We start from the raw sequence: 22739 nt of genomic DNA on the forward strand, positions 1-22739 counted from the left end.
CGGCAAGAGGGGGCGCAGCAGCGACCGGGAATGCCCGGAAGAGTGGGGTAATTGGCCGGATACAATTGGGAGGAGAAAAAAAAAAAAGAAAAGAAAGTGACACAGACAGGCCAAAGGAGTGGAAGTGTGGTGTAGGGGATCAGAGCAAGACAAATTTCATGCGTCGGTACAAAACTCTCCCCCCTTCTCCCTCCCTCCGCCCACACTCCACCTGCGTGTCGTCTAAAGGCAAGCCTGAGTCCTGCAGTTTAGTGCAGGATGACGGTACTATCACTGTAGCTGGCGGTGTGTGTACACTACTTCCCTAGTTTATGTCAGAACCTGCTACGCCTAACAGGCCGCACCCCCACCCCCGACACACCCCCCACCCCCAACACACACACACACACACACACACCATTGCCACGCTCTCTGCTCCATCCCTCCATTCACTCACTACATTCACTTTCTTCTCGCCCGTCATCTCACATTTCAGCCTTCCTTGGGTGTTGATATGCCATGCTCCATCGCCGGCTAATTACCCAACATGCTCTGGGATGACAATGGGGGGAGGGGGGGATCCCTGAGTGGAAATGAGAGCTGTCTGTCGCTCTGCAAACCGTATCAGGGTCTTCCTCGAGGACAGATTACTGAGGGAGCCGCCGACAAATATGATCTTAGAGCCACAACGCCCTTCCCCTCCGTTAACTCAAGCCAGGGAGGGAGAGAGAGGGGAGGGAGAGGAGAGAGAGAGGAGAGAGAGAGAGAGAGAGAGAGAGAGAGGAGAGAGAGGAGAGAGAGAGGCGAGGGGAGAGCGAGAGAGAGAGGGGGGAGGGAGAGCGAGAGGAGAGGGAGGGAGAGAGAGAGAGGAGAGGGGAGGGAGAGAGAGAGAGAGAGAGAGAGAGAGAGAGAGAGAGAGAGAGAGGGGGAGGGAGAGAAGGAGAGGGGGAGGGAGAGAAAGCGAGGGAGAGAGAGCAAGGAGAGGGGAGGGAGAGAGGAGAGAGAGGGGGAGGGAGAGAGAGAGAGAGGAGAGAGAGAGAGAGAGAGAGAGAGAGAGAGAGAGAGAGAGAGAGAGAGAGAGAGAGAGAGAGAGGGGAGGGAGAGAAGGAGAGGGGGAGGGAGAGAAAGCGAGGAGGGAGAGAGAGCAAGAGAGGGGAGGGAGAGAGAGAGAGGAGGGAGGAGAGAGAGAGAGTCGAGAGAGAGAGGAGAGCGAGAGAGAGGGAGAGAGAGAGAGAGAGAGAGGGGAGGGAGAGAGAGAGAGAGAGAGAGAGAGAGAGAGGAGCGCTCCTCTTTTCCTCTTGCTCCCTCAGACTGATTAAGGCAGATGGTCATCTTCAGCTCACGAGGCTCATACTTCAACCATGAATATTTTCATTACTATTATTGCAGAAAGATACTGTGAGGTCTTTTAAGGAAACACAGAAACACCGGCAGCTTCGACCAGCCCGCCTTTGTCACACGAGGCAAAGTGAAACCATTTCACCAGGGTCATTAGCTATAGTTCTCCTCAGCAATTAAGATTAAACTATTGTGTTACACGCCATTTTGGTTTACTTACTTATCTCTTCATCGGAGACATTTTTTTCTTCCCCCTTTTTCTCCCCAGTTGTATCTGGCCAGTTACCCCACTCCCATCCGAGCCGTCCCGGTCACTGCTCCACCCCCCTCTGCCGATCCGGGGAGGGCTGCAGACTACCACATGCCTCCTCCCATACACGTGGAGTCGCCAGCCGCTTCTTTTCACCTGACAGTGAGGAGTTTCACCAGGGGGACGTAGCGCGTAGGAGGATCACGCTGTTCCCCCCGCCCCCCTGAACAGGCGCCCCGACCGACCAGAGGAGGCGCTAGTGCAGCGACCAGGACACATACCCACATCCGGCTTCCCACCCGCAGACACGGCCAATTGCGTCTGTAGGGACGCCCGACCAAGCCGGAGGTAACACGGGGGATTCGATCCGGGGGATCTCCGTATTGGTAGGCAACGGAATAGACCGCCACGCTGCCGAATCTCGGGAGAAATTAACCTGCACCGGAACTAGATTACAAAATTAGTTAAATTCCCACGCCCTATTGAGACGTTTCACGAGCGACACGCAAAACCATAAACTGCCGGATTTGATCCTGCACACGAGACTGAACACCGACGGTGGTTTTGCAGTGGATGGGGGGGAATGGAGCGGGGGAGCACAAAGAGAGCCTCCCTCCCTCCTCCCTCCCTCCTCAGATGCGTCTACAGAGATGTGGCAAAGCAGCTTAGCGGAGCATCTGCAGGCTAAATAAGCCAGCAGCTTATTGAAGAAAAAAAGACTCTCCGAGGCCGAAATGGCGACGGGCGCGAGTAAAACCGATCTGTATGAAGCGAGGGGCGAGGGGGGGGCGAGGGGGGGGCGGTAAGAGGCCCGAGCGACAACTCAGCGGAGCCGTCAGCGAGAATGCACGTGGCCAATTAGAAGCAATTACATGACACAAGCCGGCCGCTTGGCTTCCGCCTTGGCTGAGCGCCGAATTGTTCCATCAGAAACAAAAGAACGATATCATTTATCCTCGCCACTGTGCGGGGGGGGGGCACAACTGTTTCCGGGCAGTGCTTCCGGGTCCCGGACCGGGGAAGCGTGTGGCGCAGGAGAGTCCGCGGCGTCGCGTCTCGCGTACCAATCTGTCAATTTAACGGCGAGCGCGAGACGGCGCGAGAGAGCGGGGTGGATACAAATGTCCCCTTCCCCCCCCCCCCCTTATTCGTTAATAGTCCCGCGTGAGAGACGTACGCGTGTTCGGCACCTGTCATTTACGGGGCAATTTAAGAAGATAGGGGGGTCATAAAAATACGGGGGATACGTACACCGGGTCCCCTTTTTCTGCGTGCGAAACGAGGCGAATATGGCGCGAGTCTTGACAAATCCAATCGGCTTCCATTTCAGCCCTCCGTTATGTTTCCTGTCGGGCGGAACGTTCCGCTTCCGGACGAATGGCGGCCACTATGGAGCTAATGGCGTGCCACGGCACCTCCATACGGATATCTAGGGTCACGCTTAGCGCCACCGGAAGTCGGCATATATTAACACGAAGCACGCTTGCACACACACACACACACACCATGGTGTTTCCAGTGTACAGCGCCACGGCGCCAAATTAGCGAGATAAATAACAGCCTGGTCCTCCACCTCCCCCCCCCCCCCAACGCGGCATCTCCCTCCCGCCGTCACCCACCTCCCACCACCTCCGCTCTTATCAAAGCAGCTTTTCCTCGCCTGCTAAATTTACCATCACGCGGCCGCCGCTGTAACACATCAGCCCCCCCCCTCCTCCCCTCCCCCCTCAGCAGCGATGAATACCCCGCTCATCACCGGCCGCTACAACGCACGCGGGCCTCACGTCACGAAAATAATCGACCCGTCCGGTCTCGCGCGCTGCCGTCTTTCTGAGCGGGCAGCGTGACGCAGGAGACGTTCTCGGGGCAGGGTCGGATCCCGGCTGGGGCATTTAGGGGCATTTACTCCTCAGCTGATTGATCTGCTCTCCGAATTCCTTCTGTCACACCTGGCCAGTGTGAGAATCAATAGCCTCATCTTCCCCGATGAAACCGCCGCGGTATCTGTCTGACTGGAAGGCACCATCTCTGTTGGCTTGTGTTTGTGTGTATATAATGAGGTGTGTGTGTGTGTGTGTGACTGTACGTGAGTGTCTGTGTCTACGGGCAAGTGCACTCATGTTCGTGATACCCAGCCAGAAAGCCTGTTATCACTTTGGAGTCAGTGAGCTGCAGCAGAAGGGAGATGCACAAAGTGTAGGGATGCTGTCAAGCCCTCAAGCCAAAGCCGTAGTCCACAGAGAGAAGGGATAACTTGTGTGTGTGTGTGTGTGTGTGTGTGTGTGTGTGTGTGTGTGTGTGTGGCCAACGTGCTCAAGAACACTGTGTGTAGGCAGGAGTGTTGAGACCGAGCCGTCGATTGTTTAAAAAGCAACCTACTGGATGGAATCAGGGCCATAAACACTGACAATGAAGCCTCCTTGTCGCACAAATGGGGTGTACAAAAATAAACAGTTGGGTTGATTGGTAGCATATTTGCGGCACTGATGAAACCCACACTTGTGTTACCAGGCATTTCCCAGCAAATAAATGCTGTGAATGGAGGGGGCTTCAAAACAACAGAGCCGTGTGTGTGTGTGTGTGTGTGTGTGTGTGTGTGTGTGTGTGTGTGTGTGTGTGTGTGTGTGTGTGTGTGTGTGTGTGTGTGTGTGTGTGTGCCGTGCAGAGAATGCAGCTCCGCCTGTGGCTCCGCGGTGCTGATGCGGTGCAGCGCAGTGCAAATACACTACATCCTCAGCTGCAGTCGCTGTTTACTGGAAGCTGTCAACCCCGCTGATACTCATAAGATCCACCTCTGGGGTAAAATACCGTGCATTACATACGGCTGTCAGACCGGGGCGGGGGGGGAGGGGGGAATCCTACAGCTCCCACCACATTTGCGGCGCCGCTTTTACTCTTGCCGTTGTCGGCGTTTGACGTTTCAATCATTTTAAGAAAGACGTCTTAATTCTCGTCATGTCCACACAGGAGCCAGACACAACTGTGTGACATTTGGAAGAAAAAAAAAAACAAATTAATTGTAACATTTAGGATGTCAGTTTGTCGTTATCAAATATGTACCGGCTCCTTCGCCCCGGGCAGACTTGTCAGAGTCCCCCGGTGCAGGCTCAACCGCTTTAATAACTCCTTTGTCCCGCTGTCCATCAAAGCCCTAAATGGCAAGCTAGCCAGGGGCTAACCCCTGTAACACCGCTTTTAATTTCAACCGTATGCATGTGCAATGTATGATGAGGCTGCTGTACTCTTACTGCACATACGCACATGTCATGTAGATCATTATGATGTGTGTTGTACGACGAGCAGTGGGCAATTTGTTGGTTGATGGCAGTCTGTGCATGTACAGTAGTTATTGTGTGTGTGTGTGTGTGTGTGTGTGTGTGTGGGTGGGTGACAGTCTGTGTATGTACCGTATGTATGTACTATGCTACTTGTATTTTTTTAACAGCACATACTGTATGTGTCCAAGGCAAATTTTCCCCGGGACAATGGTCTATCTTATCTTCTCATCTGCACCACAGAGCACCACAGGAGGTCGTTCCTGCCCGTGGCCGTCAAACTTTACAACGCCTCCCTCAGAGTGTCAGACACGCAGAGTTAATGGGCACTGGACTGGCCCCCTGACTCGTTTTACCCTGTCGGGTTTTGCTTGTGCTGTTTGTTTCGTGTTGCAGTAGTGCAGTATAGATAGGGTGTTATGTGCACGATGCTTGTTTATATATATCTTGCTCTTATTTCTATTTCTCATTTTATCTTCTATTTCTGTTTGTTTCTGTTTTTCTTGTTTCTATTTTCTTGTTAGTTTTTTCTCACTAGAGCGTGAGTGTCTGTAATAGAAGCCAATTTCCCCTCGGGGGTGAATAAAGTATACTGATTCTGATTCTGATATCTTATCTTATGTTGTTTAAGAACGCGACAGATGTGTCTTGTCCCTAGGTTGACAAAGATGTTTCAAACTACGCATTTGTGTCGTCATTTCTTTCATTTAAAGTTGATTGAAGTGGTTTCTGACCATTAGATGGCAGATGGTTGTGCCGCAGAGATTCCAAAACATCTACATCTATTACTACTACTACTACCACTACTACTGCTACTACTTTCGGCTGCTCCCGTTAGGGGGCGCCACAGCGGATCATCTGTTTCCATCTCTTCCTGTCCTCTGTATCTTCCTCTGTCACACCAGCCACCTGCATGTCCTCCCTCACCACATCCATAAACCTCCTCTTTGGCCTTCCTCTTCTCCTCTTCCCTGGCAGCTCCATCTTCAGCATCCTTCTCCCAATATACCCAGCATCTCTCCTCCATACATGTCCAAACCATCTCAATCTTGCCTCTCTTGCTTTGTCTCCAAGCCGTCCAACCTGAGCTGTCCCTCTAATATAATCGTTCCTAATCCTGTCCATCTTCATCACTCCCAATGAAAATCTTATCATCTTCAACTCTGCCACCTCCAGCTCCACCTCCTGTCTTTTCGTCAGTGCCACTGTCTCCAAACCACATAACATAGCTGCTCTCACAACCATCTTGTAAACTTTCCCTTTAACTCTTGCTGGTACCCTTCTGTCACGAATCACTCCTGACACTCTTCTCCACCCACTCCACCCTGCCTGCACTCTCTTCTTCACCTCTCTTCTGCACTCCCCGTTACTTTGGACAGTTGACCCCAAGTATTTAAACTCATATGCCTTCGTCACCTCCACTTCTTGCATCCTCACCATTCCACTGTCCTCCCTCTCATTCCCGCATAGGTATTCTGTCTTGCTTCTACTGACTTTCATTCCTCTTCTCTCCAGTGCATACCTCCACCTCTCCAGGCTCTCCTCAAACTGCACCCTACTCTCGCTACAGATCACAATGTCATCCGCAAACATGATTCCAAAACATGCTAACAGCTAAATCGCACTTCCTGTCTCACCGCTGGCCAAAGTATAACAAACAGTGTGTGCTCATGATTATCTTTTTTCTATGTAGTGTTTGCAGATGACTCAAAAGTGATGCTGATGTTGTTCTATTTCTTTTGGATGTGTAAGTACAAATTGTTTGCTAACATGTTAGCCTATGAACTTGCTATCTTGACACACAGTTCTATGTTATCACGCTTGCCTCCTCTCCTCATGGTGAGTGCTCTGGGGTGAAGTTGCACATGGATGCCGCCCCCACACTGGATTCATAACTTCCACTAAATATATGACCCGAACCTCAATCCAGACCTTATCCTCACCTCAACCAAAAGAAAACAGTAACTAGCTCAGCGGAAAAACCACCAGAATTAAAAGAAAAATGGGGGGGGGGGGGATACAGACCGTGTAGAAACATTGTAAAAAAAAAAAACTGGTCTGGGGGCGTCCGGGTGGCGTGGCGGTCTATTCTGTTGCCTACCAATATGGAGATCGCCGGATCGAATCCCTCGTGTTACCTCCGGCTTGGTCGGGCGTCCCTACAGACACGATTCGCCGTGTCTGCAGGTGGGAAGCCGGATGTGGGTATGTGTCCTGGTGGCTGCACTAGTGCCTCCTCTGGTCATTCGGGGCGTCTGTTTGGGGGAGAGGGGGAACTGGGGGGGGGGACTAGCGCAATCCTCCCATGCACTACGTCCCCCTGGTGAAACTCCTTACTGTCAGGTGAAAAGAAGCGGCTGGCGACTTCACATGTATCGGAGGAGGCATGTGGTCTGCAGCCCTCCTCGGATCGACCAGGATGGCTCGGAAGAGTGGGGTAATTGGCCGGATACAATTGGTGAGAAAAGGGGTGGGGGGGACTGGCCTGAGACCGGGCAACCTAACCATAGACAGCGTTCTGTACTTGAGTTGTGAGTAGGTTAGCCATGGTTTTATAGGGAGTTGTGTCTGATGAAAGAAGGAAGAATTCAACCAGGGAGGGATGTGCACTCTGCTGGACCAACAAAACCTAACAATGAGCTGAAAACTGCAGACTAAGATGTTGATTTTTCAGTGGGATTGGGAGTAGTAGCCAGGGCTTGCCATTAGCAACCACCCACCCGCCAAATATGGGTAGAATTCAGCAGGGGCATGCAACACAGTCACTCTTACTAGCCACTTTGGTGGGTGGCATTATATATATATATACACACACACACACACACACACACACACACACGTATATATGTATATTTCTTTTAATTGTAGTCTTCTCAAAAGGCATCTGAAATAATGGACTCATTGCAATGCAACACTACGACCCGACAACTCCCATGAGCACTACCTGCACACAGTGTTCGCTGATTCTGTTGGTCCTTTCGTCTTATTGCCTTTCGCTTGCATGGCAGTGACCGTAGCTCTTAATACACCCATGAGAGGCATAGGCTCCGATGTGGCGGCACATAATAGGTATAACAAAACCCGGGGAGCAGACAACACACAAGAGAAAACCAGATGATGAAACTGAAAAGAAAGAGGAGACAAAGAGGAAGAAAAAGACTGTTCAACTGAAAGTGGCGGTTAGGTCGAGAACGGCTGGTGTATGACCCAGCCAAGAAATTCACGTACTTCACCGGTTACAGAATTGTGCGGCAGTGAAAAGGCAAAGGGGGTCTGTTTGTGGTTGGGACAAGCAATTTAAAACACGAAGCCATGAAGGACCATGAAATTTCCACCCGTCGGTCATATGGGAAGCGCCGCAACTAATCGGGTGAGGACGGCTGGTTCGGTACAAGACGGTGTTGCGGTGAAGTCCCTGGTCCTCATGAGGTCAGCCGAGCTTGAGAAGACAGGCAAGAAAGGTCGACCCTTCACTACTACGTGTAGATGCGCGAGTGAGTATTAAATGTGTATTATTAAACTGACCCTGTGCCTGCTTGATTGGTGGATTTGACAAAAAGAATTTGCTTACTGCAGAGATTTGTATTATTTACCGCTGTTGTTAATATTTAAATAGAGGGTTTTTCTCTGGCTCGGCGTTTTCCATTCAGTTTTCATCTCTTCAATTAATCCTCTACACCCCTGCACCACTTTTTATTATACGCAATAAGAAGCTGCCCTTTTTGTTTTAATTGGTTGCATGTTTTCATACAAAAGGAGCTTTACACGCGACCTTATCCGAGCTGAATATTTGATGGCTGTGGTCTGGCATGCCGACTGTAAAGCAGCACCCGCTGCAATTAACAAGAAAGAAAGCCACTTTATGTTGTCATTGTATTCCTACAACGACTTGTATTCTTAACAATGAGTGTGTTCTCTGCATTTAGCCCGTCCTGTTGTATAGGAGCAGTGGGCAGCTGCGGCGCCCGGGGACCAACTCCAGTTCTTCTTTCCATTGCCCTGCTCAGGGGCACAGACAGGAGAACGAACATGTCTTTTTGATGGTGGGAGGAAACCGGAGCACCCGAAAGAAACCCACGCAGACACAGGGAGAACATGCAAACTCCACACAGACGGCCTGGCGTTCAAACCCAGGACCTTCTTGCTGCGAGGCAACAGTGCTAACCACTGGGCCACCGTGCCGCCACATCAAAATCCATCCATCCATCATCCAAGCCGCTTATCTGAATTAAGGTCGTGGGGTGCTGGAGCCTATCCTAGCAGTCATTGGGCGGCAGGTGGGGGAACACCCTGGACAGACCACCAGGCCATCACAGGGCCGACACGTTCACACCTAGGGACAATTTAGTACGGCCGATTCACCTGACCTACATGTCTTTGGACTGTGGGAGGAAACCGGAGCACCCGGAGGAAACCCACACAGACACGGGGAGAACATGCAAACTCCAACACAGGGGACGACCCCCAAGGTTGGACGGCCCCGCGGTTTGGACCCAGGACCTTCCTGCTGTGAGGCGACCGTGCTAGCCACCGTGCCGCCCACATCAACATAACAGCAACATTTCGCCATGTAGTCTTAATTTGGGTGCTTACGGTGGTCATTTACATTTAAAAGGGTTGTAAATCTAGTTCTTTAAAGTAAACTGTAGCACACCATAGTCAACTTCAATCAAATAAAACGTTATTTCCCAACAACAAAATTGTGGCTAGTGAAAATGTTGAGTGGCTAGTAAGTTTGGAAAACCACTAGCCACAGTGGGTGGGTGGGTGGGTGGGGGGGTAATGTCAAGCCCTGCTAGCAGCAATACTTTGATTCACCGTTATTATCAAAAAAATTGCTTAATGCGGCTTTTAAAACTGCTTTTGTACACCTCACTATTTGTCGACACTATAGAATATAGTTGCACATTTACACAGTTCTTGCTCGAGTTCAGATTTTTGCAGAAAGGTCAAATAAGCAGCATAAAGTGGTAGCAGAGTGGAACAAGCCAAAACGCCACATACCCCTGCAGCTCTTTGAGGGAGACGGAGATCTTGAGGTTGTGTCCGAGAACATGAAGGGCGGTTAGGATGTCGGCCCACTGGACCATCTCACCCAGAGGACCCCCCTTTAGGACTTTGGGACTGAAAACATCCCCGGACTCTTCGGTCAGAAAACCCACATGAACCAGTACCTGGAATGGGAAGAGTCCAAGAGAACAGTTAATACAGGAAAGTATTTCATATGATCAAAAAGAAATTCTTCGTAGTTTAGGAACACTTTTGAACCATCAATCATCATTTTGCTGATTTGATGACCGGGCAACTTTTTTTTTTTTTTAACCCTGACATAAATTTAGATACTGTGTGCAGATCAGTCACCTCAGGAAAAAAAAATTAAAATTGACAACATAATGAATGCATGAAAATAAAATGACTTCATAGTCCCACCACAGCAAGTGCCAGGAAATACAATCCAGCGTGTGCAGCACAGAAATGAAAACTGACCTGCTGACAGCTAATTGATATGCACAATGGCACAAGACCAATTTAATTGCCGAAAGGAGAGGACGGAATTTCAAGGCTGTTGAACGTGTAATGAAATTAGATTGAGCGATTTTTCAACAGATGGGAACCTGCAGTTCTTTTCTCAACTAATTTGGCCTCGGAAAATCTGGGTACTTTTACAGTACAGTAGTTTTTTTTTTTTACACTACCTTACCAACTCACTTACTTACAGACATGCTTATTAGATGTGGCCAACATGGTGTAGCATCACACCGCCAGCAAAACACCACCTTACGAATAAACCCCACAGGTGCTTTCTTTATGCTCAGCTACAACAAATAGTTCGGTATGGAAAGCAGTTTAACTGCACTGCTCCGCAACTGCAACGAGCATCTGCACTAGCGCCTCCTCTGGTCGGCCGGGGCACCTGTTCAGCGGGGAACAGCGTGATCCTCCCACGCGCTACCTCCCCCTGGCGAAACTCTTCACTGTCAGGTGAAAAGAAGCGGCTGGCGACTCCACGTGTATCGGAGGAGGCACGTGGTAGTCTGCGGCCCTCCCCGGATCGGCAGAGAGGGTGGAGCAGTGACCGGGATGGCTCGGAAGAGCGGGGTAATTGGGGAGAAAAGGGGGGAAACATCCCCCCCAAAAAAAAAAGTAAATACATGTGTCTTCTGAATCAATCTGACTCTTTTTTTGACCCCCCCCCCCTTTTTATCCCCAATTGTACCTGGCCAATTACCCCACCCTTCCGAGCCGTCCCGGTCGCTGCCCCCACCCCCCTCTGTTGATCTGGAGAGGGCTGCAGACTACCACACGCCTCCTCCGATACATGTGGAGTCGCCAGCCGCTTCTCTTCACCTGACAGTGAGGAGCTTCGCCAGGGGGACGTAGGACGTACCCCCTCCCCCGCGAACAGGCACCCCGACCGACCAGAGGAGGCGCTAGCGCAAGCCGGAGGTAACGTGGGGATTCGAGCCGAAGATCCCCGTGTCGGCAGGCAACGGGATAGACCGCCACGCCACAATGGGTTGATACACACAACCCATTGTGTTAAAGCCCCTAGCAAAGAGGCCCCTCCTGAAGAGGCAACGCCACGTGGCCCAGTGAGTCCTGCCCCAAGACATCCAGCGGATGCTGAACACGTAAAAAATATGATTATGCGCCAAAAAGCCCAAAAGTACGCCACGCGTCAACACAGCGGGGACGGACAGAGCAGCCGAAACAAGCCGATAAGGAAACGGGCACCATGTAGAGAGGACGGACCGCCGCCTGAATCCGCCCGGTCTTCCGTGAAACCTCGCCGCTCGGCCGAGTCTATTTTTGGCGACAGATTATCGTCCCCTCATTGCGGCTCCCGACAGCAGCCCCGGCAGTTCTCCACCGTCTGCTCTCTGAACGGCGCCTCGTCTCTCTGGGAAGCAGAAGCCGAGCCTGCGGGGTCCGGCTAATGGACGGTAACCATTACTGTCAAACACGCTGTTACGGCGAACAAAGCCCCCCCCCCAACCCCCCACCCCTAATCGGAGCATGAGCAAGGAGCACGCATTTGGCGAAGGATGCCGTCGACACCGACGGGCCCGGGTTGGATTCATCCGACCGCCCGGGCCTCGAGCGATACGGCTGATGAGAGAGGCTGCTTAATGCGGGTTTAAAGGTTGTTGTGAAATGAAAGGGCCGCGGGTGAACTACTCCCTCTCTCGCCGTGACTCCTTCCCGTGGACGTTTGTGAAGAGCCGTGGGTCTTATTAATGCGAGAGGGACTTGAGCAGCCGCAAAGTGGGGCGCTCGGGATAACGCGAAAAGGTGGGGAATCTATACCGTTGTGGTGACCCACATCTATATAACTAGAGACATTCACCTAAGAGAGAATGCACTTCCGCTTCCGGTCCAGAGAGTTCAGTGTCGTTGTCGAATATATGACATGTAAAGTTGGAGCTAGTAAACTACCTCGACTACGTCTACTCTCACGTCTCCTGTCTCGTTGTTTTCTAACTCCACATTGTCCTATTTTATTTTATTGTATTTATTTTATCTTTTTAATTTATTATTTCTGTTCGCTTGTTTTGTCCTCATTGTCTTTGACATGTTTGATGTACTGTTCTTAGCTACTCTGTTGTTACAGAGCATACTGGCTTTGTTTGATGTGTTTGTATATTGGAAGTCTTGATTAAAAACAATCTTAAAAAAAAAAAAAAAAAAAGTTGGAGCTAGTAAACTACCTCGACTACGTCTACTCTCACGTCTCCTGTCTCGTTTTCTAACTCCACACCGTCAAGGATTGTGCTACTCGGCGGTAGAGAGACAATCGATATGAATGAATCCACACACACACACACACACACACGTGTCTGCATGCACTTCCAGGTTAATTCATGTCGATTCCCAGCATCATCTGAAGGTTATCTTAACCCTAAGTGGGGTCAGGGGGACACTGTTGTCATTTTCATCGGGAGACTGTCCCCCAACGTGCCGCACTCCGGCACTTGGTGGAAATGTCCCCGTAAATGTCAGTGGTTAAAACGGGCTAACGCCAATCAATGGCGCGTACTCCCCTGGTAACAGCCAGGTCTTCTTCATTACCTCCGTATCGCTTCCGCCTCTAACTCGGCGCAATGGGACTCCTACCGAGGAGCTGGACGAAAACGGACGGTGGGATGAAATGTCAAGAGCTGTTCTGTTGACCAAGTAGTTGGCCTACGAGCACTCGGAGAGACCCCTGCTGTGTGTGTGTGTATCACACTTTGACTCGAAATGTCCGTTTGGTTGAGGCGTTAAGCATTTTGCGGAACGGTCAAAATAACAATTCAAATAGAAACTAAGCGGGGCGTCCGGGTGGCGCGGCGGTCTATTCCGTTGCCTACCTACACGGGAATCGCCGGTTCGAATCCCCCGTGTTACCTCCGGCTTGGTCGGGCGTCCCTACAGACACAACCGGCCGTGTCCGGGGGGGGGGGGCGGATGTGGTTATGTGTCCTGGTTGCTGCACTTAGCGCCTCCTCTGGTCATTCGGGGTGCCAGTTCAGAGGGGGGGAGGGATAGTGTGATCCTCTCACGCGCTACGTCCCCCTGGTGAAACTCCTCACTGTCAGGTGAAGAGAAGCGGCTGGCGACTCCACATGTATGGGAGGAGGCGTGTGGTAGTCTGCAGCCCTCCCCGGATTGGCAGAGACGGGGTGGAGCAGCGACCGGGACGGCTCAGAAGAGTGGGGTGACTGGCCGGACACAACGGAGAAGATAAAAACCCAAGTCCACTCAAAGGAGGATCACAAAAATGGTCACAAAAAAGAAGTTAATTCAATGTTTTTCTGCACAATGGTGCAGCCGACACGCACACTCGTCCTCTCGTCCCACACGTTCATCGCCCAGGGCGTGCACACGTATGCGTGCGAGTGGAAAACGACACACATATATTCACCCTCTTCTGCTCCCTCCAGTGGCTCCGCAGTCGATCATCCAGCCGCCGGGCAGCGGAGGCCCACTGTGCCGCCAGTCTGCGCATCCGCCTCTTCATGAAGCTCAGGGATTCCTTCCCGGTGCCCACCTGCTCCAGCAGCGCTCCGACGTCGGAGCGGAAGACAGCCTTGAGAAAAGGGGGCGGCGCAAATTAACGGAAGGTGTAAAAACAACAACAACAACACTGTTGTAATCATAAACTTAAATGAGGCTTGGGCTAACCACGGCTCCGCTGAACCTTTGACTGAACCGAACTTTTCCATTGGAGAATAATCTACCTACTAGACAGCCGGGCATTCAAGCTGAGGCTTAAACCGAACTTGACCCAAGGCTGAGAGGTGTGCTGGTAGGGGGGTATTAATGGACTGCCACAAACCAGACGTTTCATACGAGTGGCGCCAACGCCGAGTCGAGATGGCGGGTATCGCACAGAGCACAGCGCTCCCTGTCATACCGCATTACGCCGCGGTGCCGACGGACAGGCCTCTCAGACCGGCTGCCTGAGGGGACCCGCGGCTCATCCGCGCAAACAGTTTGCTTTTCCCTTTACTTCTCGCTCTCCCCGCTCTTAATTGCTGAATCTTAGCACGGGGCAAGCCAGCGAGTACCAATCAATGGCGCGAGGGCATGTGGAGCACAGAGGACGAATAAATGACACCTACAGCGGAGAGAAGGAGTCACATATACACACTCACAAACACACACAAACACCTTCCTTCTCTCTCAGAACGACTAAATCGATATGCGGGACTGGACTTCCACAATGCAGGTGAATTACTGCTCCCGAGAGCGACCTGTCGGCGCCACAGCAAAATGCAGCGCACCCAAGGGACGATGCAGGATTAGCATCGGTGCATATAGGCAGGTAATTAGGATACACGGCAAAGCCGTGGAGTGAACTCATCGGGGCCTGTTTGTGCTGGCCATATAGTGCTCCAGGGACCGGTAGCGAGGAAAACAGGGCGAAGAAAGGGGAGGGAGGGAGAAAGAGAAAAGGGGGGAGGGGGGTAGGTAGAATACATTCAACCGTTGAGTCTAAAAATACATGAAATGCTGCAGGGGAGATAAATGCTAACGTCACTGTCTGAAGACATAGGATTACAGACAGCACCGTGAGTGACATCACAGCAAACCTGCTCCCTCCCTGGGCACTTAATGACAGATAAAGAGAGTGCCCCCTGCTCCTCTTCCTGCAGGGAGCTAGTGGGAGAACACCATTAATTACACATACTGGGCGCGTTCTTGCACAGGAACTCCACAGTTTTTCTGTTCAGTCAAGGTCAAGCACCACTGCTTCACCATCAGCACCCTACTCCTGTTTAAAACCATCAGTATTGGGGCATCTGGGTAGGATAGCAGTCTATTCCGTTGCCCACCAACACGGGGATTGACGGTTCGAATCCCCGTGTTACCTCCGGCTTGGTCGGGTGTCCCTACAGACACAATTGGCCGTGTCTGTGGGTGGAAAGCCGGATGTGGGTATGTGTCCTGGTCGCTGCACTAGCGCCTCCTCTGGTCGGTCAGGGCGGCTGTTCGGGGGGGGCCCCCAATATTTTTTTCCTAGGATAAATCCGGAAGGTTCCCGCCCTCAGGCGCTAGGATTGGTCAGATCTGCCTGTCAGTCAACTTTCCAGATTCATCCTAGGAAAAAAAATATTCGCTTACTGTACACACACAGTTAAGTTGGCACAGTTAGCTTGGTTGTAAACGTGGCTAATGGCTAACAGCTAGCTAGCAAACGTGGCTAGGGTTAGGGTTAGAGTTAGGGTTGTTGTGCGTTCGCATTGGCCTTGACTGACAGGCAGATCTGGCCAATCGTAGTGCCTGAGGGTGGGAACTTTCCGGATTCATCCTAGGAAAAAAATATTCACGAGGGGGAACTGGGATGAATAGTGTGATCCTCCCACGCGCTACATCCCCCTGGTGAAACTCCTCACTGTCAGGTGAAAAGAAGCGGCTGGTGACTCCACATGTACCGGAGGAGGCATGTGGTAGTCTGAGCCTTCCCCCGGATCGGCAGAGGGGGTGGAGCAGCAACCGGGACAGCTCATAAGAATGGGGTAATTGGCCGGACACAATTGGGGAGAAAAAGGGGGGGGGGGGTTAAAACCATTAGTATCGTCTATTGTGAAATAAAATGCAATCATAATGAACAGCTGTGTTACCTGTCTTTTTGGAGGTGACTTGTAAGTGGGCGTAGCTGTTTGGTTCCTCCAAGCCAACGGGGGGCAGAACCATTCTACCTCGCTCAGGTAGATAAGGAAAGAGCAGTCAGAGCCGTCCACTCCATAAAAAGCATAGCACGGGTCCGATGTCCAGCGGGCACGCATCCACTGGAATGTGAGAGTTTGAACAGTTTTAAGACTTGATCGAATGCGTAAATCCACATTAACAAAAAGGAGATCCAAGGGCACTCGAGGCGCTCATGGGTCAGCCTACCAACTCCTCCCGTGTTTGTTCACACAACGCATCATGAATTTAATGTAAGTAGGCTTTATGACCGTCTCCAATCCAAGGTGTCATCACGACAGAATGACAGAAGAGAGCGTCCACTTGGGGAACATGACAGTTAAACAATGACAGGAGAATGACTGACAGTCGAGATGCAGACTTGTTAGATGATGACAGGTGGCTGAGGATGTAGGGCTATAGATTTTTTTCGTAAAATCTTTCTCGTCATTCTTGTGTGTGTGGCGAAGATAGAAGCTCACATCATTTCAGAGGTGTTACTAGGATGTCATCTAACGAAAATGTTGCTTTTCCTAAATAGGGTAAGTAAACAGGGGTGTAGTTTAACTCTGAAAAGAGGCGGAGGAGAGGGGGGCAAAAGGAAGACAATTACAGCATCCAATTTTTGTGTGTGTATGTGTGTGTGTGTGGGGGGGGGGGGGTCCCGGCGCCATTATCCTGTGAAAAAGAAAAAATAATTAAACCATGGCCTGGCGGCATGGCCAGGGTGTCTCCCCCGCCTGCCGCCCAATGACTGCTGGGATAGGCTCCACAGCCCCGCAACCCTGACAGCAGGATAAGCGGTTTGGATAATGGATGGATGGATGGATGAAAATTACGATTTAGATTTTATGATGAGCATTTGTACGATGAACTAGACGGGAAAACCTGTGAGCAAATGTTGGTTTGGATCTTCAGTGGGCTACAAAAGAACAGGATGCACAGGCTCAGGCAGCAGTATGAGGAATATTTGTATGATGAACTATGATATTAGTTGCCTAGGACAGAACGATGCCTAGGCCCAATATGATAGCAGATGCAATGATTTTTTTAATTATTTTTCATTTATATATATATATATATATATATATATATATATATATATATATATATAGGAATGTAGAGCTAAAATGGAATGCAATAGATAGCTATCTAGGGTAGACACCAATAAAGGTAAAACAAGACAAAGATGAAGTAGTAAGCTAGAATGGAGACGGTACAAAAAAAATGTTCTGCTTGCCCACTGAGTGCAATTAAATCACGTGGGCTACTTGCCATCACATAACATATGAGAACAACGGAGGAGCTAGAACAGTAAAAACATAGCTCAGTGCAGTAATTTCTATGTGAAGGTAGGACGGCAGTTTCCAGCGTATGGAAGTCAATTACAGGACAGCCTTGGCAAATTCTGGAACAAACTGATTCATGTCCAGAGGTTTTCGAGATGGTTTTCTCATGAGCCAAAATGACTAAATCTCTTTTCCTTGAATGCATCATTGAGCTGCAGAGAGGGGTGAGAAATGTGGGGCAAGGTAGGGAAAAAAAATGAGCTTTCACCTGCAGCCGATGACACGCCAATGACGGATGAGTGCTGTGACATACAGCCTATGGGAAAGCCTCTTTGTACCACTGAATGCATTTGCATGCTGCAGAAAGGTCTGCATCAGTGGGCACTTTATTGAGCAACATTACTTTTGCCAAAGCAATTTCATTGTGCAAGCTCGTACTATTTCCCTCTGTGCCTGCAAGCACCTGAAGGTGCTTCAGAGGAGAGAGTGGACAACTAAAGATGCTGATTTTGGCAGGAGAAATAATGTGGCCCTCATTAAATCCACATTTCTTTGAGGCTCTTGTCTCCATCTCCACAATAGCGCTATCAAGAATGCTAAACATACCCCTCCCCCCCATTTTTCTCCCCAGTTGTACCCGTCCAATTACCCCACTCTTCCGAGCCATCCCGGTTGCCGCTCCACCCCCTCTGCCGAACCGGGGAGGGCTGCAGACTACCACATGCCTCCTCCCATACATGTGGAGTCGCCAGCTGTTTCTTTTCACCTGACGGTGGGGAGTTTCACCCGGGGGATGTAGCATGTGGGAGGATCACGCTATCCCCCCAGTTCCCCCGAACAGGCACCCCCGACCGACCAGAGGAGGCACGGGTGCAGCGACCAGGACATATACCCACATCCGGCTTCCCACCCGCAGACACGGCCAACTGTGTCTGCAGAGACGCCCAACCAAGCCGGAGGCAACACGGGGATTCAAACCGGCGAGCCCCGTGTTGGTAGGCAACGGAATAGACCGCTACGCTACCCGGACGCCCAAACACAGCTCTTTTAAAAGACTGATTTGGAGTGCTAGTTTGGCCATCAGAGTCACCATGCCCAATACTTGACGGGACAACACTATTATCAAGGCGCGAGTTCACTGTCCTTCTCCTCCTCTTCGGAGGATTGGTATTTCCACATTGAGAGAAATGCTCCTCCCAGAACGAGCCACATCTCATCTCCTTCAACATCCCCCAGTGAAGCGGTCACCACCTCCTGCGCAGTTCACAAATCCACTGTGTGTGAAAGCAGAATTCAACTGGCCGGCTTCCGCGCACCAAGCGCATGGAGGAGAAATGTGCCAGTGTCGGAGGAGTTCTGTCTGTTTGACCACAGGCCTCCACGCTGAGCTCAGAAGGAGCACTGTCATCTGCTACTACCGCTGACACAAAGCTCACGACGCTTTCCTCGTTGTCAGCAATGGACTTGGCGACATCATAATGGCTGGTCCAGCGAATCTCCAAGTAGCCTTTTGACTGTGTGAGTACTATACCTGTGTGCAGCATACTGTCTGTTACAGAATGTCTTCAATAAATTGGACCATTCAAATAGCTTCTTTGTAAGAGGTTCTGATCGCGTCCCATTTACCACTGCCAACTGGAGCTGGTGGTTGTAGCAGCTCAGATGCGGAATCGCCTTGCTTACTTTTTGTTACAGCAGAAGTCTGCATAGCACCCCTCACCCCAGACATCACTGAAGCACCATCGTAACACAGACCCTCCAGTTTCAGCACTGTATATCCCAGATCAGAGCGATGAGAGAGAATTCGGTTGCACACATATTCATTATCAAGCTGACTCAAGTCAACCAAGCCAATTAAATATTCTTTTGGGATGGAGGTGCGGACAAATCTTATTATTATTGATAAGTTCTCAATGATACAGTAATCCCTGGCGCCATCACTTTTAATGCAGAGTGTAAGAGAGTCAGCTTCTTCATATTTGGCCCTGATATTTTTGAAACTATTTTGACAAGGGTTTCAATTATTTTGTTCTGAATGACATTTGATGTGTATTTAGCATTTTCAAGGGATGCATTTTGCAATTTCTGCGAGTTTGGGATTTTTTTTTTTGTTGGAATGGTGCAATCAAACAGCCTAATTAAAAGACCTGCCTCATCCCCATCCCCCCTGATGGTGCCCACAGAGAGCTAGTTCATTTACAGTGAGAAACCGAATGACTTCGCCCATGCTTTTTACATGGTACCTGTTCTTATCTATCTGAGTTTGACTCGGTAGCTGCACGATACTTTCACCCGTCTCTGAGCAATGCTGGTGTTGCTGCCATACAGATATCGCTCTAATGTGAGGAATACCAGCGGCATGTTTAAGCAAACCACCATCTCGTTCAAGCGCTGTCTTCCAGTTATACCCCTTTCACACTGGCCAAAAACCCCGCTAAACATCCACCTTTGGTCAATCATTGACTAACCATTGACCACCAAAGGCGGATGTTAGCAGGGTTTGTTTTTTTTTTTGCCAGTGTGAAAGGGGTATTATTAGTGTATCCACATTTTGTGGATATGCCCTCTTGTTCAAAACTGGGAACACCAAATTTGTGACAGGCAAATCAAAAGCCCACCCAAGCCCACCCATAGACAGCCGCCTGTGTAATTTCTGTTGTTTTTATGAGTTATTGCAACATTGTCATCAATGCAGCACAGTGGCCCTGTGGTTAGCACTGTTGCCTCACAGCAAGGAGGTCCTGGGTTCGAACCACGGGCCATCCTGGGTCTTTTCCGTGTCGGGTTTGCATGTTTTCCCCGTGTCTGCGTGGGTTTCCTCCGGGTACGCCTGTTTCCTCCCACCATCAAAAAGACACGCATGTTAGGGTTAATACTCCTGTCTGTGTCCCTGACCAAGGCAACAGGAAAAAGAAATGGAGTTGGTCCCCGGGTGCTGCACCACAGCTGCCCACTGCTCCTATACAATAGGATGGGTTAAATGCAGAAGACAAATTTCATTGTAACCAAACAACTGTACAATGACAAAAATAAAATGGCTTGCTTTCTCTCTCTTTCTCTGCAATGGCAACTGAATAAATAAAGTATCTGTACATGTTCTGCATCTAGCTTTCTGTCCTCTGCCACATATTCTTTGCTGTGTGCTACCTATAGTCAGGATATATGAAAACTGTCATAGTTAACTAACGTTGCATAAATCACTTATTAGAGAGCAGTTTGCATGCCTATTCTTTATGTCCACCCGGTTTGCCATAAATCTAATGCTGCAGTCATCTGGGTTACCAAGAGAGAGAAAAAAAAAACAAGAGGGGATTCTAGGCATGAAATTGTTTTCAGTGAAATATATAGACTTACATCCACTTTGCTGGGGCAGTCTGGAAAACGGGGATCTTTTGGTAGCTCACATTGTCCAATCATCCCATCCCTAACTGCAACAAGAAGAAAATGCAGGATATTTGTCAGTGTTTTAGCTCTTGAGACACCATGCATCAAATATCGTTACAAATCAACAGGCATCAAGTGGTTGTATTGCCTGGTGCACAGACAGAAAGGCTGATGTGAGGCTAAGCAAGAAAATGCTGGCTCAGCAAGAACATGCTGGCAAGTACACGCCTCTTGCAAATTAACACCCAATATTTTATGTTCACAAAAACCTCAACACCATTTTTTCAATTCAACAAAGTTTGTCGAGATGCTATCAATGTTGGCCTTTACTTATATGGCGTTCTTTGCCGTCAGCAGACTTTAAAATTGTGACAACTTACAAGTATTGTGGTGCCAATGCTCGAGTTTTTACCATGTCCACCTCATTATCATGGCGTTGGTTTGCATCAACAATGACATAAGATACGTTAATGCGCGAAACCAAGTTTAATAAAACGCAGTCAGATTTCTTCACCTGGACCTCGCAATAAGGCAGGTCTACAGCGGGTTATATTTCTTTTATCGCTCCCTTCTACTAAAGAGTATTTGCTCTTTTTTACTACCCCTGATGGCAATAATCTTGAAAAGGCATGGGTTGCAGTAAAAGAGGGTTAATGTAGAGCAGATATGCACGTATGAAACTATTCCCCTAGGCGTTAGGCCTCTTTCGTATGCTGTATTGGAGTAGAGCTCCCCAGACATCAGTGGTAAACACACGTGCATTAGGCAGATTCTGGGGCTAGTGAACAAGCTCTTCTAAAAGCTCGGCCTCACAATCAGGTGCACCATTCGATACACAACGTGTAGCAGGTGCAATTAAATTCATTACTCGACTTTTCCTCGCTCGCCCTCCTTCTCTTGCCCAGTTTCTTAGGGCCATTTCACACCTGATAGTCCCTTCTAGCCTGCTTCCTTGGTTCACACCAGATGCGAGAATGATACGTTGTTTTGTTTTTCAGCTGGTTCGGTTCCCTTTCACACCTATTCGTTTGCTCTGGTGCGAATCAGCTGATCAGTCGGTGGCGCGAACCAAAATGCAGCCGCACAAGCCACGTGAGAACGGTAATTTCACTCATTGGTCAGATGTGTCTGGGGCGGGAGCAGTAACGTAGTTCCTTAACTGCTCTCCAATTGGTCAGAATTTCCATGCGGGAAAACTCGAAAGAAACTCCGGGAAGTAGAATAACAGACAACGCACCACAAGTAATTTCGCAGTGATTTCACAATGGAGAAAGGTTGATGCTAGATCCAACGGGGTGTAGGCATGGAAGTAGACATGATTGGTTGTTGGCTAGGGTTAGGTTTAAACTCTTTGTGAATTGCCATTGCTAGCAAGCGTTAACGCTAGCTATCATTGCAGTACGATCTGGCAATGTTAAGGTCAGCTGTAAGCTAGCTAGCTAGCTAAATGTTTCAGTGCACATCATTTGTTTCAAGTCAATACGCTTTGTGGTTCCGTGCTGTCTATTGGCCGACGCAACAGCCAATCACGGCTACTTCCGTGCCTACACCCCGTTGGATCTAGCATCAACCATGGAGAGATCCCTCATTTCACAATGGAGAAATCACTGTGCATCATGGGATGAGGATCCCTTAATGCACAGCGTAGCTGGCTACGGGAGATCGTTTAGTCCAAAAATGTGCAGTGCTTTCTGCAGTTGGGTCGGTCCAAGGTCGGATCACATTCTCACCACAAACGAACTGCACCAGAGTGCGTTTGGAAGCGTACCGAGTCCACTTTTTCAACAAGGTCTCGGTCCGCTTGTTTGGTCCACTTATGGTGCACACCCGAGTACGACTGCTGTGTTCTCACCTGCCCAAACGAACCGCAGCAAGGGGGGGAAAGGAACCAGAGTTCGATTCAATCGAACCAAACAAGGCAGGTGTGAAACGGCCCAATTACTTCTTGCTCAAAATCCCTCCCTCTTCCCTGTTTCTTAAGGTATCTCCCCTCCTACTGACTTTTTCCCTTGGTTGCCTTGCTTCTCTGTGGAGCCCAGCACTACTCAGACC

General features: G+C 49.8%; 1 protein-coding gene across 2 annotated transcripts in view; it reads right to left on the minus strand.

Annotated features, from left to right (window-relative positions):
• LOC130118924 (alpha-1,6-mannosylglycoprotein 6-beta-N-acetylglucosaminyltransferase B) overlaps window positions 1-22739 on the minus strand; it is a 120346-nt gene that overhangs the window by 34917 nt on the left and 62690 nt on the right. For both annotated transcript variants that reach the window (XM_056287247.1, XM_056287248.1), the window contains exons 5-8: window positions 20658-20731; window positions 15951-16118; window positions 13748-13912; window positions 9847-10016 (exon numbers count right to left, since the gene is read on the minus strand). In XM_056287247.1, coding sequence (XP_056143222.1) covers window positions 9847-10016; window positions 13748-13912; window positions 15951-16118; window positions 20658-20731 — 577 coding nt within the window. The remainder of the gene's footprint in view (window positions 1-9846; window positions 10017-13747; window positions 13913-15950; window positions 16119-20657; window positions 20732-22739) is intronic.

This window comes from Lampris incognitus, chromosome 10 (genome assembly GCF_029633865.1).
Source record: "Lampris incognitus isolate fLamInc1 chromosome 10, fLamInc1.hap2, whole genome shotgun sequence".
Taxonomy (NCBI): Eukaryota; Metazoa; Chordata; class Actinopteri; order Lampriformes; family Lampridae; genus Lampris; species Lampris incognitus.